At 48.5% G+C, this 17642-nt stretch overlaps 1 protein-coding gene across 1 annotated transcript in view; it reads left to right on the top strand.

Annotated features, from left to right (window-relative positions):
• Positions 1-17642, top strand: part of DNAH12 (dynein axonemal heavy chain 12) — a 320238-nt gene that overhangs the window by 153444 nt on the left and 149152 nt on the right. Inside the window, exons 28-32 of the mRNA XM_063940858.1 lie at positions 3953-4198; positions 4735-4854; positions 5167-5276; positions 6338-6518; positions 12916-13056. Coding sequence (XP_063796928.1) covers positions 3953-4198; positions 4735-4854; positions 5167-5276; positions 6338-6518; positions 12916-13056 — 798 coding nt within the window. The remainder of the gene's footprint in view (positions 1-3952; positions 4199-4734; positions 4855-5166; positions 5277-6337; positions 6519-12915; positions 13057-17642) is intronic.

The raw sequence follows: 17642 nt of genomic DNA, 5'->3' as shown, positions 1-17642 counted from the left end.
GAACAGATCGAGGCTGTTAGGGTTAAGAGTCTGGATAAACTCAAACGATATACAGAGCAGGTCCAAGTCCAAATGAAACAATTATTTGGGAGTCAAGTGGGCCGTGGCTGCAAAACTTGTAGCATTGCCTAAATCACAGACATTTTTGGTCCAAAGCGGTTTCCAGAAGAGGAAGAAGGTTCAGGGAGATAAATGGGGAGGGACAAGTCATGGTTACCAGATAGCTGATTGTCTTTCATGTCTCCAAATTCCATTCTCTCTTCATTCCATTCATACCACATCACCAGTACCGAAACAGACATGCCACATACCACATCACCAGTACCGAAACAGACGTGCCACATACCACATCACCAGTACCGAAACAGACGTGCCACATACCACATCACCAGTACCGAAACAGACATGCCACGTACCACATCACCAATACCGAAACAGACATACCACATCACCAATACCGAAATAGACATGCCACGTACCACATCACCAGTACCGAAACAGACGTGCCACATCACCAATACCGAAACAGACATGCCACATACCACATCACCAATACCGAAACAGACATGCCACATACCACATCACCAGTACCGAAACAGACATACCACATCACCAATACCGAAACAGACGTGCCACATACCACATCACCAGTACCGAAATAGACATGCCACATACCACATCACCAGTACCGAAACAGACATACCACATCACCAATACCGAAACAGACGTGCCACATACCACATCACCAGTACCGAAATAGACATGCCAAGAACCACATCATCAGTACCGAAATAGACATGCCACATACCACATCACCAGTACCAAAACAGACATGCCACATACCACATCACCAGTACCAAAACAGGCATGCCACATACCACATCACCAGTACCAAAACAGACATGCCACATACCACATCACCAGTACCAAAACAGGCATGCCACATACCACATCACCTGTACCGAAACAGACATACCACATCACCAATACCGAAATAGACATGCCACGTACCACATCACCAGTACCGAAACAGACGTGCCACATCACCAATACCGAAACAGACATGCCACATACCACATCACCAATACCGAAACAGACATGCCACATACCACATCACCAGTACCGAAACAGACATACCACATCACCAATACCGAAACAGACGTGCCACATACCACATCACCAGTACCGAAATAGACATGCCAAGAACCACATCATCAGTACCGAAATAGACATGCCACATACCACATCACCAGTACCAAAACAGACATGCCACATACCACATCACCAGTACCGAAACAGACATACCACATCACCAATACCGAAACAGACGTGCCACATACCACATCACCAGTACCGAAATAGACATGCCAAGAACCACATCATCAGTACCGAAATAGACATGCCACATACCACATCACCAGTACCAAAACAGACATGCCACATACCACATCACCAGTACCAAAACAGGCATGCCACACACCACATCACCAGTACCAAAACAGACGTGCCACATACCACATCACCAGTACCGAAACAGACGTGCCACATACCACATCACCAGTACCGAAACAGACGTGCCACGTACCACATCACCAGTACCGAAACAGATATGCCACATACCACATCACCAGTACCGAAACAGACGTGCCACATACCACATCACCAGTACCGAAATAGACATGCCAAGAACCACATCATCAGTACCGAAATAGACATACCACATACCACATCACCAGTACCAAAACAGGCATGCCACATACCACATCACCAGTACCAAAACAGACGTGCCACATACCACATCACCAGTACCGAAACAGACGTGCCACATACCACATCACCAGTACCAAAACAGGCATGCCGCATACCACATCACCAGTACCAAAACAGGCATGCCACATCACCAATACCGAAACAGACATGCCACATACCACATCACCAGTACCAAAACAGACATGCCACATACCACATCACCAGTACCAAAACGGACATGCCACATACCACATCACCAGTACCAAAACAGACATACCACATACTACATCACCAGTACCAAAACAGACATGCCACATCACCAGTACCAAAACAGACATGCCACATACCACATCACCAGTACCAAAACAGACATGCCACATACCACATCACCAGTACCAAAACAGACATGCCACATACCACATCACCAGTACCAAAACAGATATGCCACATACCACATCACCAGTACCAAAACAGATATGCCACATACCACATCACCAGTACCAAAACGGACATGCCACATACCACATCACCAGTACCGAAAAAGACATGCCACATACCACATCACCAGTACCGAAACAGACATGCCACATACCCGGGGCCGATTCCACTGCCCCCCCCCCCCCCCCCCGCGGCAAAACAGAGGCGCGCGGCCACAGTTATGCCCCCAGATTTGCCCCAAGTAGTTGTGCCCCCCAGTAGATTTGACCCCTGTAGCTGTGCCCCCTGTAGCTATACCCCCAGTAGTTGTGCCCCGTCACTGTGCCCCCTGTTGCTTTGTCCCCAGTAATTGTACCCCCTGTTGCTTTGCCCCCAGTAGATTTGCCCCAGTAGTTGTGCCCCCTGTTGCTTTTCCCCCAGTAGTTGTGTCCCCTGTCGCTGTGCCCCCTGTTGCTGTGCCCCCAGTAGTTGTGCCCTCTACTGCTGTGCCCCCTGTTGCTGTGCCCCCAGTAGTTGTGCCCCCTGTCGCTGTGCCCCTTAGTAGCCGCTTACAAACACACACCAAAAATAAAAAAACAATACTTACCACTGCCCCGCTCCTGCTTCCCTACCGCTGCTGCTCCGTTTGGCCTCCCACAGCTCCTCTCTATGAGAGAGACGTCATGACGTCTCTCCCATAGCAGCGCCGCACAGACACTAGAGGTCAATAATGACTTCTAGTGTCTGTCACTGGAGCCGGCTGCAGCGGACGCCCACACAGCCCACGGCGTCTGCTGCAGGCGGGGAGCGGGTAGGCGGCGGTGCTTGCGGGGTGACTGCGGCCGCGTCCCCAGGCTGCAGCGCCCCGGGCGCAGGCACTGCTTGCCCGCACCAAGAACCGCTTCTGCGCATACCACATCACCAGTACCGAAACAGACATACCAGTTGCCACTAGTGGCTGTAATATTTGAAGCTGTTAATGCTAGTGACCTTACAGTAGCCACATGCACTTTGCCCACCATCAGCTACAACTGGTATTACACTGCCTTATGGATCAGTTATTACGCACTCCTCTTAGAGTGTGGACCCACCTGAACAGGGTTACTCCATCATCTATTATCATTGTATTCTGTTTATTCTATTCTGATCCCATGTACAACGCTGGGTAATATATCATAGCTTTATAAATGAAGTGTAATAGCAATAATATAGAAGGATGCTGCATGTGTGTGTGTGTGTGTGTGTGTGTGTATATATATATATATATATATATATATATATATATATACTGTACATAGTGTGTGTGTGTGTGTGTGTGTGTGTGTGTGTGTGTGTGTGTGTGTATACATATACACACACACAGCTGAATGAATATATTGTCACTATCACATATATCAACACGATAGACATAGACTTGCGGTAATTTGTTAATTCCCTGCCATTTGCTGCCCCAGCACCAGCTTCCTCAGCTCCCATGCACAGCCTTGTGTGTCACAGTATAACACAGGAGTCCTGTTCCAGCAGGCAGCTTCCTCAGCTCCCATGCACAGCCTTGTGTGTCACAGTATAACGCAGGAGTCCAGTTCCAGCAGGCAGCTTCCTTGTGCTTACATGATGCCAGAAGCCCTGTACTCAGCTGCCACCTGTTGGGAAAAGAATGAGATGGCTAGGGTTATGACCGTTTATCACCCATTATACACCCTGTAACTGCAATATCTTACTGATGTATAGTTGGCTGTGGTGGGACAATGGCACGGAGATGCTTGATCATATATTTGTATTTCAGGTTCTTTTTCGCACTGTAGCCATGATGGTTCCCAACTACGCCCTGATTGCTGAAATCTCCCTATATTCATATGGATTCCTACACGCAAAGCCTCTCTCAGTGAAGATTGTAATGACATACAGGCTGTGCTCTGAACAGCTCTCCTCTCAGTTCCATTATGATTACGGTATGCGTGCAGTGAAGGCAGTGCTAGTGGCTGCCGGGAACTTGAAGCTGAAATTTCCTGACGAGAATGAAGATATTCTTGTAAGTTCTGATCTATGTGGTATTTACATATACATATATTTCCCATCCTATCTGCCTGGTGCAGCCTGTAAACCTTACCAACAGGCTGAGCGAATAAGGCAGGTGGGGGCCCAGGGGCAATAAAGTTGTGGGGTCCCCCACCACTATAGATGCTGTTACACATTTCTGAACCCCCCGTTACTGACACACACAGACTGACTAACACACAACCAACCAACCCACCCCCACCACCACCACCTAGATGAACGTCCTGGAGCAGTAGCGCCTGCAGACTCCATGTGCATGGAGCCGGAGCTTCTTGGCGGAAGCTGTTAATAAACAGCTGAGCCGCCGGGGTCCAGGGGCACACTCCTCAGCTTCAAATACCACTGTGTGGGGGCCCCAGGACGACCGCCCCTGTTGCCCCTCTTTTAATTCAGCCTTGTTACTGAAGTAGTTTGTTCTTGATAAAGACATCATGGCGGAGTATAGACAGTTTGTGTGTACAACCCTCATATATTATATCACAATTTTACATTTTTCGTATTTCAAATTAGCTCCTGCGGTCAATCAAGGATGTGAATGAGCCCAAATTCCTTTCTCATGATATCCCATTATTCAATGGGATTACCAGTGACCTGTTCCCTGGCATTCAGCTTCCAGAAGCGGATTATAAGGTAATATAACAGCATTTTGGTCACTGTTTCTATCTGAGAGCTGTATCAGATCTTCTAAAGAGTACAAGTGGAGAAGTTGCCCGTAGCAACCAATTAGTTCTACCTATAATTCATCAAGTGCATTCTATAAACTGAACGGTTGCTATGGTCAGCTTTTCCAACTGTCCTTTTAGAAGGTTTAGTACATCTGTGTGGTTGCTGGGTTTATTACTTTGGTTCACTTGTACTTACCATAAATCCTTTGCATTGACAATTCTACACTGCATGTAAAAAGTAACATATGGTGACAACAATGGATGTACATTTCTGCAGGACTTACTGGAATGTGCTCATCAGTGTTTTGCTAAGCACAACGTGCAACCGGAGAAGGTCTTCCTGGAGAAGATGATCCAGACCTATGAAATGATGATTGTGAGACATGGGTAAGATGCCACTGAACTCTGACAGTTGCTGAACTTTGACAATTGCTTCTTTAAAGTGCCAAAATTTGCTTGTTTGAAATTAAAGTCAAGAGTTAAGTTGTAGTGTCACTGCAGGAATATAGGACACTATTATATATAACATGTCATGGAGAATTCCAGCCTTGCATTCTGTGTAGTTGAAAATTTGAATATGTTACCTCCAATTTTACCCTCTGTGTGCCTTACTATAATTTAATTAAAATGATTAATCTATGTAAAGTTTAAAAATGTATTGCACATTTTAGATTTTAGAACTGATCCATCAAACCTAAACAACTAATATGGACATCTCCCGAACATAGCCTGCTACAAGTCACATTGATTTTTTAAATAGGCAATGAAGGATCGGTTGAAAGCCACCTGTTCGGTAGAAATGGTTCTGCTCTCTGTACAAAGGAGATTTCCAGACAGTTGTTTGCTTGCTCCTTAAAACTTCCTACGTAGCTTAAAGTATTGTCAGCGGCTCTTAGGGGGTAATTCCGAGTTGATCGCACGCTGCCGATTTTCGCTGCGCTGCAATCAGGTCTCTACTGCGCATGCGTATGCACCACAATGCGCACGCGCGTCATACGGGTACAATGCGGATCGTTGCTGAGCTATGGATTTAACGAAGAATCCATACCCACAGCCGATCGCAAGAAGATTGACAGAAAGAGGGCATTTATGAGTGTCAACTGAACGTTTTCTGGGAGTGGTAGGGAAAACGCAGGAGTGTCCGGGCGTTTGGAGGGCGGGTGTGTGACGTTAATTCCGGCACCAAAAAGACTGAAGTGACCTACCCTGAAACTGAACAAAATGTTTTTGCAGAGCTCGGCTGCACAGGCATTTGCACACTTGCAAAGCGAAAATACCCTCCCCTGTGGGCGGCGACTATGCGTTTGCACGGCTACTAAAAACAGCTAGCGTGCGATCAACTCGGAATGACCCCCTTAGTAATAGTGTTTCAGAATGCAATTTACGCTTGGTCCACTATGCCTACTGCAGGATGGGTAGCATGGCAGGTAATGTGTCTGTGTATGCAGGTTTATGCTGGTTGGAGAACCATTCTCTGGGAAAACGAAGGTCCTCCATGTCCTCGCTGATACCCTGTCTCTTATGAATGAACGAGGATGTGAAGAAGAAAAAGTTATTTACAGGACAGTGAATCCCAAAGCCATCACTATGGGACAGTTGTTTGGGCAGTTTGATCCTGTGTCCCATGAGGTATGTCTGTGTTCATGAAGGGACGTTATGTTTATTATGGTTTCTTAGAGCATCCATTGTTACTCCACACTACACAGAATTGTTCCGTTTCCCAGCAAGTGAATTTATAATCTAGATTTTATTAAAAATCTTTATATTAGCAAAGTCATCATTGTTGGAACTACAGTCTCCTGGATCTGAAGCAAAATCTAAGCCAGGTCCAAATTACACCTCAACCACATACCCCACTGTATTCAAATACACCACACATAACACTCACTTTGTCCTTGGATGCCTGCCTGCCATTGTGGGGGATCTATGAAATGTATCATCCTGTTAGTTATGTCTCCCTTTTTATAATGTGTCTCCATCACTTTCTATTTCCACTTCTGCCCAAATTTTTGGCCGCCCACTTCCCCACTGTTTCTCATTTCACCCCATTATGTGGGTCTTTGCGAGTTGATCGTAGCTGTGCTAAATTTAGCACAGCTACGATCTTCTTCCCTGACATGCGGGGGGACGCCCAGCACAGGGCTAGTCCGCCCCGCATGTCAGTCGGGCCCCCCCTCGCAGAAGTGCAAAGGCATCACACAGCGGCAATGCCTTTGCACTTCAAAAGTAGCTCCCGTCCAGCGCAGCTTTAGCGTGCTGGCCGGGAGCTACTCATCGCTCCCCAACCCGCATCGGCTGCGTGGGACATCACGCAGCCGCTGCGGGCCGCCCCCCCATTCGGTCCAGCCACGCCTGCATTGGCCGGACCAAACCCACGAAACGGCGGCCAAACGCTGTCGTTCCGTCCCCTCCCGCCCAGCGATCGCCTCTGCCTGTCAATCAGGCAGAGGCGATCGCATCCCTGCTATGGCCTTCGGCCATCTGGCATGCGCCGGCGCATGCACAGTAGGGACCCGTTTGCTCTGCTGTGTTAAAACGCAGCGAGCGAACGGGTCAGAATGACCCCCTATGTCTCTTCTGCCACTTGTTTATTTGATGCTGCTTCAACCAATCAGCTCCTAAATATCATTTTTCAAACTCATGACATGAGCTTATTGGTGGGAGCACCATCTAACAAGTGATAACAAGAATATCACTCATTATTATGCCCCTTACTGTGCACCTGCTTGACTTCTGTCTGCCCCATTAAATAGAAACCTAGAAATTGACGGCAGATAAGAACCACTTGGCCCATCCTGTCTGCCCATGTACATGCACACACTTACACACTAGGGTAAAAAATATTTTTTGGAGCCAATTAACCTACCAGTATATTTTTGCATTGTGGGAAGAAACCGGAGCACCCAGAGAAAACCCACGCAAGTACGGGGAGAATATACAAACGCCACACAGTTAGGGGCATGACAGGAATTGTTTCCCATCTGCTATCTCCATTGAGCCCCACTCCTCATTTTTGTTGTTGTAATTTTGTTGTGCCACCCAGGTGTATACACAGGATTTCTAGATGCCAGGATTTCTAGTTCCAAATGGTTGATTATAGAGCTAGTGTTGGCAACAAAGTAAAGGGAGTATAATTAGTACATAACAAGCTATAGTCTACTTCAGGCTTTTTCAACCAGTGTGCCGCGACCAGTTGCAAGGTGTGCCGCGGAGCCAGAGCAGTGTCCTGCACCTTCAGAGTGAACTGTTGGCCCTGGCTCTTTTTAGAGGATCAGTCATGCTCCGGCCGTGACCTATGACTTGAAGACGCGGCAGTGTGATATCATAGGTCACTGCTGCCGCGTCTACCACCCAGCCAGTCCACTTGCCTGCTTACACATCTTCCAGTTCCCGCCTGCATACACAGCTTTCCTTGCCAACCCACATCCACACCTGCCCAACCGCCCCCTGCTCAGTATTTGCAGCACTCCACTATGAACGCCCGCAACCGAGGGACAGGGAGGAGGACAGCTGACCGGTAGGGGCTAATATTTGTTATTTTATTTCTCCTGTGGGGAACAATAAGATTTATGTGGGGAGAATAAGGATTTATATGGATTTATGGGGGGAACAATGTGAATAATTAATGTGGGGAGCAATACGATTTATGTGGGGAGAAATGTGATTGATTTATGTGTGAGCAACATGATTTATGTGGGAAGCAACTGTGTAGGCCAATGTATGTGTGGATTTTTCTTTACTGTGAGGGCCAATGTGTGTTTTTTGTTTTTTTTCTGTGGGGAACTGATGGTGTGCCCTGGGAATTTTAAAATATTATTCGGTGTGCCGTGACTTAAAAAAGGTTGAAAATCACTGGTCTACTTCATACAAAGTGCAGTGTGTGTAAAAGGGCCAGCAATCATAGTGAGCCGTTAGATGTAGCATAGGACCAGCCCACCTAAGGTGAATGTTTTTTATTTCCCTCCAAATGTGTGCACCATTCCACAATCCAAGTAGGGGAGCAGCAAAAGAACTTAGAGCACTGGCCCTGGACATTCATGTAAACATTGTTTTTTTCATACACTGGATAGTGTATGTAATGCAGTAAATAATGATGCTTATACTTTATAAAAAATCACTTTGGATGGTCAATAGCTGAAGGGAGAGAGAGTCTAAAAAAACAGCTTTCTGTATTAAACATATTTAGCTAATATAAAGAACATACCGTATATACTCGAGTATAAGCCGACTTTTTCAGCACTTTTTTTTGTGCTGAAAAAGCCACCTCGGCTTATACTCGAGTCAGTGACAGGCAGAGGCAGAGCAGTGTGAAGGAGGGACACGGAGCGCACAGCGCGCGGCTCTCCTGTGTCCCTCCTGCATCTCCGGCGGCAGCAGCGGTGGTTCTATTACAGGAAGTACCCGTTCGTGACCTCTGATCACGAACCGGCACTTCCTTTAATAGACCTGCCGCGGCCGCCGAAGATGCAGGAGGGACACAGGAGAGGCGCGTGCTGTGCGCTTCGTGTCCCTCCAGAAGACAGCGCGGGATCGACGGAGGGGTAAGTAACAACACTGTGGGGCATACCTGGCACTTGGGGAGGGAACGTATCTGGCATCATGAGGGGGCGTATCTGGCAGCACTGTGGGGGCGTATCTGGCAGCACTGTGGGGGCATATCTGGCAGCACTGTGGGGGCATATCTGGCAGCACTGTGGGGGCATAACTGGCAGCACTGTGGGGGCATATCTGGCAGCACTGTGGGGGCATATCTGGCAGCACTGTGGGGGCATATCTGGCAGCACTGGCAGCACTGTGGGGGCATATCTGGCAGCACTGTGGGGGCATAACTGGCAGCACTGTGGGGGCATATCTGGCAGCACTGTGGGGGCATATCTGGCAGCACTGTGGGGGCATATCTGGCAGCACTGTGGGGGCATATCTGGCAGCACTGTGGGGGCATAACTGGCAGCACTGTGGGGGCATATCTGGCAGCACTGTGGGGGCATATCTGGCAGCACTGTGGGGGCATATCTGGCAGCACTGTGGGCGCATAACTGGCAGCACTGTGGGGGCATATCTGGCAGCACTGTGAGGGCATATCTGGCAGCACTGTGGGGGCATATCTGGCAGCACTGTGGGGGCATATCTGGCAGCACTGTGGGGGCATATCTGGCAGCACTGTGGGGGCATATCTGGCAGCACTGTGGGGGCATATCTGGCAGCACTGTGGGGGCATATCTGGCAGCACTGTGGGGGCATATCTGGCAGCACTGTGGGGGCATATCTGGCAGCACTGTGGGGGCATATCTGGCAGCACTGTGGGGGCATATCTGGCACTATGAGGGCATATCTGGCACTGAGGGCTGTGTACGGCTAGAGCTGCATTTCCCACCCTAGGCTTATACTCGAGTCAATAAGTTTTCCCAGGTTTTTGTGGTAGAATTAGGTGCCTCGGCTTATATTCGGGTCGACTTATACTCGAGTATATACGGTAAGTGGTCAAGAAAAGGTTACATATCCCATAATAGATACACATACATAATATGACCAGTAGGAGACAGAACTGAGTTTTCTAAGCAGACATTCTCCCACCTCCTATTTAGATGCCTGTCTTTTTTTTGCTGCCAGCTGCTCTCTGGTCTCTCATATACACACATAGCAGCAGTGCCGTAACTAGGCATTTTAGCGCTGTGTGCAAGAAACGACAGTGGCGCCCCCCCATGTAAGATAGGGGCAGTGCGCGCCGTAGGGGCGTGGCTTCACGGGGAAGGGGCGTGGCCACAAAATAATAGCAATTCATACTACGGTGCACAGTAGTCTACATTATTCAAATTACGCTGCACAGTAGCGCCACTACACCAGGTAGAGCCCCTTTTACACATTACAGCAGACAGCGTCCCCCTTTTTACACATTACAGCAGACAGTCCCCCTTTTTACACATTGCGGCAGCCAGTCCCCCTTTTTACACATTGCGGCAGCCAGGCCCGCTTTTTACACATTGCGGCAGCCAGTCCCCCTTTTTACACATTGCAGCAGCCAGGCCCCCTTTTTACACATTGCGGCAGCCAGTCCCCCTTTTTACACATTGCGGCAGCCAGGACCCCTTTTTCACATTGCGGCAGCCAGTCCCCCTTTTTACACATTGCGGCAGCCAGGCCCCCTTTTGTCCCCCTTTTTACACATTGCGGCAGCCAGGCCCCCTTTTTACACATTGCGGCAGCCAGTCCCCCTTTTTACACATTGCGGCAGCCAGGCCCCCTTTTGTCCCCCTTTTTACACATTGCGGCAGCCAGTCCCCCTTTTTACACATTGCGGCAGCCAGGCCCCCTTTTTACACATTGCGGCAGCCATCCCCCTTTTTACACATTGCGGCAGACGGTGACCCCCTGAGAGAGAGAGAGAAAGAGAGATATACTTACCATCTCCCTGCTGGCAGTCAGGCTCCTCGTGCAGCTCCCTCGGTGCAGGCAGTGAGGTGAGAAGGAGGAGGAGGGAGGGGGAGCAGGGAGCCGCAGCAGCGCTATGTCATTGGTAGTAAGCGCCGCTGCAGCATCCCCCTCTCCTTCCGTATTGGCTGCCCGGCGTTGCTGTGGATGCTGGGATGGAGGAACCGCATCCCAGTATCCACAGCAGCGCCGGGCAGCCAATACAGAAGGAGAGGGGGATGCTGCAGCGGCGCTTACTACCAGTGACATAGCGCTGCTGCGGCTCCCTGCTCCCCCTCCCTCCTCCTCCTTCTCCGCTGCCCGGCGCTGGTCCTCTTCTCCCTCCACAGCGCGGCGCACGGCGCACACAGCAGAGGCGGCATGTAATGAGTCAATTTGACTCATTACATGCCGCTGGCCGTGCACCCTCAGGGCAACTGCGCTGTGTGCCAAGCCCACTTGGCACACACGTAGTTACGGCCCTGTATAGCAGACTTGTTAGGAGAAGCTGCCACTGGACATTCCTTTATAGTGTATGTTGTTGCAACAGTTATTGGGGGTAATTCCAAGTTATCGCAGCAGGAATTTTGTTAGCAGTTGGGCAAAACCATGTGCACTGCAGGGGAGGCAGATATAACATGTGCAGAGAGAGTTAGATTTGGGTGTGGTGTGTTCAATCTGCAATCTAGCAGCCAGTATTTACCCTGCACAGAAATAAAATAACCCACCCAAATCTAACTCTCTCTGCAAATGTTATATCTGCCTTCCCTGCAGTGCACATGGTTTTGCCCAGTTGCTAATAAACTTGCTGCTGCGATCAACTCAGAATTATTCCCATAGTGATATTGCAACAAATACTAGTGCTATTGTGGTCATGATTCGAGCTACTGGCTAGGCTGGGGTAGGGAGGATTTCTTGACAGCTGGAACCCCACTGCATTTTCCTATGCTATCTTGACTGTTCCTTTCTCCATTGTAGCATCAAGGTCCTGCAGCTCTTCTACTTGCCTCCTGCTCCTTTATTTTCCTGACATGTATGCACAAAGTCTTCTGATTATGCAGTACTCTAAAGGCCCATACACACTTGACGATAAAATGAGCGACGTCGTTCATTTCAGCCCTCATCAACGACGTCGCTCATTATATCGTCAAGTATGTATGCATCCGACGACCACCGATGCGCGGCCCCGTGGGACGTTAACGACCCTCGCTTATCTGTTGAGCATGTATGCTCAATTTCCACTATGGTCGTTACCGACCAGAGACGTCGTTGAATGTGTATGGTGTGAACGACGAAAGATCAACGACCAAGCCACTGTTCACCAGCCCTGTTGCCAGCTCATTATTTTAATAAACTGTTCAGCTTGGATGCTTCAACGATGAATGGTCTTTGGTCTTTGGTCGTTGGTGGTGTGTATGCTCATGTCGTTTGCTCAGCTGTTCAAGGGAAGTTCAAGGGAAGTCGTTAACGACGTGTGCATCGTCAAGTGTGTATGGGCCTTAAGTTACCAAATATCCTCATAGCAATCTAATGTTGTTGTTTACATTATATAACTGCAGTCAGATTTCTTATGAGAAACAATATTTATGTTCTTACATAAACTTTTGTGTCATTGCAGTGGACTGACGGAATTGTTGCTAACACATTCCGCGAGTTTGCATTATCCGAAACTCCGGAAAGAAAATGGGTGGTGTTTGATGGACCTATTGATACACTGTGGATAGAAAGTATGAACACAGTGCTTGATGATAATAAAAAGGTAAAGTAAAAAACACAATGGAATACGTTACTCTTGTAAACCTTTTCTTTCTGACTTGTGTACCAAACGTTTTATCATATCTTCCAAAATTTACAATTGGAATTTCTGGACAAAATAGACCACACCCGACCCACCCAAAACACTATGGGGTATATGCAATTGCCGGCGAATTGCGGCAATTTTTCGCCCGTTTTTTAATTCGACACAATTCGACCGTCGAATTCCGGCAAGTGGGTGCCGGAATTCAACATATTCAATAAAAAACGGATTCGATAGTCCCGCTGTCGAAAAACGGCCGATTTGACGGATTTTGATTAGATTTTTAAAAAACGGGGAAAAACGGGAAAAAACAAGAAAAAAAATAGCGTGAGGTCCCCCCTCCAAAGCATAACCAGCCTCGGGCTCTTCGAGCCGGTCCTGGTTCTAAAAATCCGGGGAAAAAACTGACAGGGGATCCCCCGTATTTTTAAAACCAGCACCGGGCTCTGCGCCTGGTGCTGGTGCAAAAAATACGGGGGACAAAAAGAGTAGGGGTCCCCCGTATTTTTTACACCAGCATCGGGCTCCACTAGCTGGACAGATAATGCCACAGCCGGGGGTCACTTTTATACAGCGCCCTGCGGCCGTGGCATTAAATATCCAACTAGTCACCCCTGGCCGGGGTACCCTGGGGGAGTGGGGACCCCTTCAATCAAGGGGTCCCCCCCCAGCCACCCAAGGGCCAGGGGTGAAGCCCGAGGCTGTCCCCCCCATCCAGGGGCTGCGGATGGAGGGCTGATAGCCTTGACAAAAATGAAAGAATATTGTTTTTTCCAGAAGAATTACAAGTCCCAGCAAGCCTCCCCCACAAGCTGGTACTTGGAGAACCACAAGTACCAGCATGCGGGATAAAAACGGGCCCGCTGGTACCTGTAGTTCTACTGGAAAAAAAATACCCAAATAAAAACAGGAGACACACACCGTGAAAGTAAAACTTTATTTCACACCTGCCGACACACACATACTTACCTATGTTGACCCGCCGACTGCCACGCCCCCTTCGTCACTGAAGAATCTGGGGTACCTGTGAAAAAAATTATACTCACCTGATCCAGTGTCCAGATTATAATCCACTTACTTGGCAAAAAAAAACAACGAACACCCGGACCAAACGGACTGAAAGGGGTCCCATGTTTACACATGGGACCCCTTTCCCCGAATGCCGGGACCCCACGTGACTCCTGTCACAGAAAGGTCCCTTCAGCCAATCAGCGAGCGCAACGTCGTGGCACTCTGCTGATTGGCTATGCGCGTCTGAGCTGTCAGGCAGCGCATCGCAAAGCCTTACCATTATATTCAATGGTGGGAACTTTGCGGTCAGCGGTGAGGTCACCCGCGGTCAGCGGCTGACCGCGGGTAACCCCACCGCTGACCGCAAAGTTCCCACCATTGATACTAATGGAGGGAGCTGTGTGATGCGCTGTCTGCCAGCAGCCGCGCATACAGCCAATCAGGAGAGTGCCACGAAGTGGCGCTTCCTGATTGGCTGAAGAGACCTTTCTGTGACAGCAGTCACGTGGGGGGTCTCTGCATTCGGGGAAAGGGGTCCCATGTGTAAACATGGGACCCCTTTCAGTCCGCCTGGTCCGGGTGTTCGGTTTTTTTTTTTGCCAAGTACGTGGATTATAATCTGGACACTGGATCAGGTGAGTATAATTTTATTTTCAGGTACACGTGGATTCTACTTGGACAAGTGGACAGAGGTCGGCGTGTGAACATAGGTAAGTATGTGTGTGTGTCGACATGTGTGAAATAAAGTTTTACTCTCACGGTGTGCGTGTCCTGTTTTTATTTGGGTATTTTTTTCCCAGTAGAACTACAGGTACCAGCGGGCCCGTTTTTCTCCCGCATGCTGGTACTTGTGGTTCTCCAAGTACCAGCTTGCGGGGGAGGCTTGCTGCGACTTGTAGTACTACTGGAAAAAACAATATTCTTTCAATTTTCTCAAGACTATCAGCCCCCCATCCGCAGCCCTTGGATGGGGGGGACAGCCTCGGGCTTCACCCCTGGCCCTTGGGTGGCTGGTGGGGGGGGGACCCCTTGATTGAAGGGGTCCCCACTCCCCCAGGGTACCCCGGCCAGGGGTGACTAGTTGGATATTTAATGCCACGGCCGCAGGGCGCTGTATAAAAGTGACCCCCGGCTGTGGCATTATCTGTCCAGCTAGTGGAGCCCGATGCTGGTTTAAAAAATACGGGGGACCCCTACTCTTTTTGTCCCCCGTATTTTTTGCACCAGCACCAGGCGCAGAGCCCGGTGCTGGTTTTAAAAATACGGGGGATCCCCTGTCAGTTTTTCCCCCGGATTTTTAGAACCAGGACCGGCTCGAAGAGCCCGACGCTGGTTATGCTTAGGAGGGGGGACCCCACGCAAAAATTTTTCTGATTTTTACCATTCCATTTAAAAAAAATTTTTTTACATTTATAAATAATACTTGTGCCTCCAAAATAGACAAACCAAGTACCTAATCCCTTCTAATATAAATAGATATGCTATTACCAATAAAAAAAACACCAAAAAAACATGTTTTTAAATTTTTTTGTTAGATTCCGCCACCAAAGTGTGGCGGATTGAAAATGACGAATTTACTGGCTAAAAGCACTGTTGTCGAATTTCCAAACTTCAATTGAATATACTTTTGTCGAATTGCCGCGTTTGTACCATTGCAGAAATGTCGAATTTGACAAATGTCGAATTTCAAAAAGTCGAATTTGGAAAGTCCTTTTTTTTGACGAAAAGTACTGAATTGCATTGTCGAATTTTTTTGGGGGGGCGAAAATGTCCCGTTTTTCGACATTTTCGGGAATTCGACCGCAATTGCATATACCCCTATGCCTTTTGGACACAGAAATTGAGGGCAGTTGAGGGTAAATCTGGTTTGTTGCATTTGTACTGCAGTACAGGAGACTCCTGTAGCGTCATGAAACAGTAATTTACCAGGAATTAATTAATTCAGGTGATAACTTAAAAAACACAACCTAGAGAAAGACTGAAATAAGAACCTCAAACCTATGTATACATATAAAGTTGCGTTTTACTTATCTTTGTATGACTTCAGTACTAGCCTCTATACTAGGGCCAGAACCAGGCAGCTTTGGGGACAAATGTGACTCTCCAGGACTTCACTGCCCCATGATCTGTTGTCATACTATATTATGGGATGGTATCGGGATTCCGGTGTTTAGGATGCCGGCGGTCAGAATACCGACAGCAGCATCCCGACGCTCAGGATTCTGACACCTACGAGGTAGGTATGATATCCCTAATCCCCAAACCCCCTAACCCTAAAACCCCCCCACCCCCCCACCCCGCAGACTAACCCTCACCAATGGTGTCTAAACCGACCCCCCCCCTCCTCGCAGCCTAAACCTGACCTTCCCTATCCCCCTTCCCCGCAGCCTAAATCTAACTCTCCCAATCCCCCTTCCCAGCAGCCTAACCCGTGGTGCCTAAACCCAACCCACTCTCCCTGCAACCTAACCCTAACCCTCCCCGGTGGTGCCTAAACCTAACCCTCCCTCCCCGCAGCCTAAACCTAACCTAGCCCCCCCCCCCCCCTCCGCGGCCTGACCCTAAGCAGCCCGCATGCTTACTGTTGGGATCCCTGTGTTTGAGATTCCGGCGCTGGCATTGCGATCCATGACGGTATTCCGAGCAGTGTCGGGATTCCGTCGTCATGTTTCCAGCTGCCGGGATTCTGAACTTCAGGATCTTCACCGGATCCTTATGTTTACATAGCCTGTAATACTAAATATACACCTATGCAACCACCAGACCTTTGGGGGGAGAGTGGAATCATGGACATGAGTGGCCCTGCCTTTTTCATTTGTATTGGGTCTCACAATTTCTGAAGTCAGCCCTGGCAGATAATACGTGCTGATGGTATTACAGATAAGTGTCTCTCATTGATTAATGGCCTGATTCAGAGATGAATGCAAACCCAATTGTATACATACATCTCCGATGTTTGTTGTACAGCGCATGACAGAACCCGCAGATGTTAGATGAGTCCGCAGCCTTTTTGGGGCAGGGATCAGCATGTCAGCTCTGTTTTATAGGCGTGCCGAGGCCAGGGTCTGCATCTTCCGACACAGCTTCACTAACCCTGGCATCGTGTAAACAAAGGCCATCTTGAGTAAGCTGAGGTTTACTCAGATGAGCAATGTCCAGGCAGAGTGATCCGATGCTGCACCTTCAGGCGTGGCAGTGGACCACAGAAGCCGGAAGGAGGCGTCCATTTACACAAGACACCTCCTGCACCATTAGCGTGTTCTCACTAGCGGACACATCTGCTGCATGAAGTGTGTCCATCTTTGGATCAGGCCCTAAATGTATTCATTTCACTTATTACTGAAGGTCAATAGGTGTCCAATATGGCCCCTGTGGTGGCCCATCATTGCTCTGTATCATCTCTTTCAGTTTTGTACTTGCCTGCTCATCTTTTTATTGTGCAGCATTACATAACAGAAAAGTGCATTCAGTATATGAAAGGACATTTATTAGACATTATCAGACATGGACATGTAATACATCATTCTGTTTAAAGT

This window comes from Pseudophryne corroboree, chromosome 9 (genome assembly GCF_028390025.1).
Source record: "Pseudophryne corroboree isolate aPseCor3 chromosome 9, aPseCor3.hap2, whole genome shotgun sequence".
NCBI classification, from domain to species: domain Eukaryota; kingdom Metazoa; phylum Chordata; class Amphibia; order Anura; family Myobatrachidae; genus Pseudophryne; species Pseudophryne corroboree.
The sequence above is the reverse complement of the archived record's forward strand: the minus strand, read 5'-3'. Positions and strand labels throughout refer to the sequence as shown.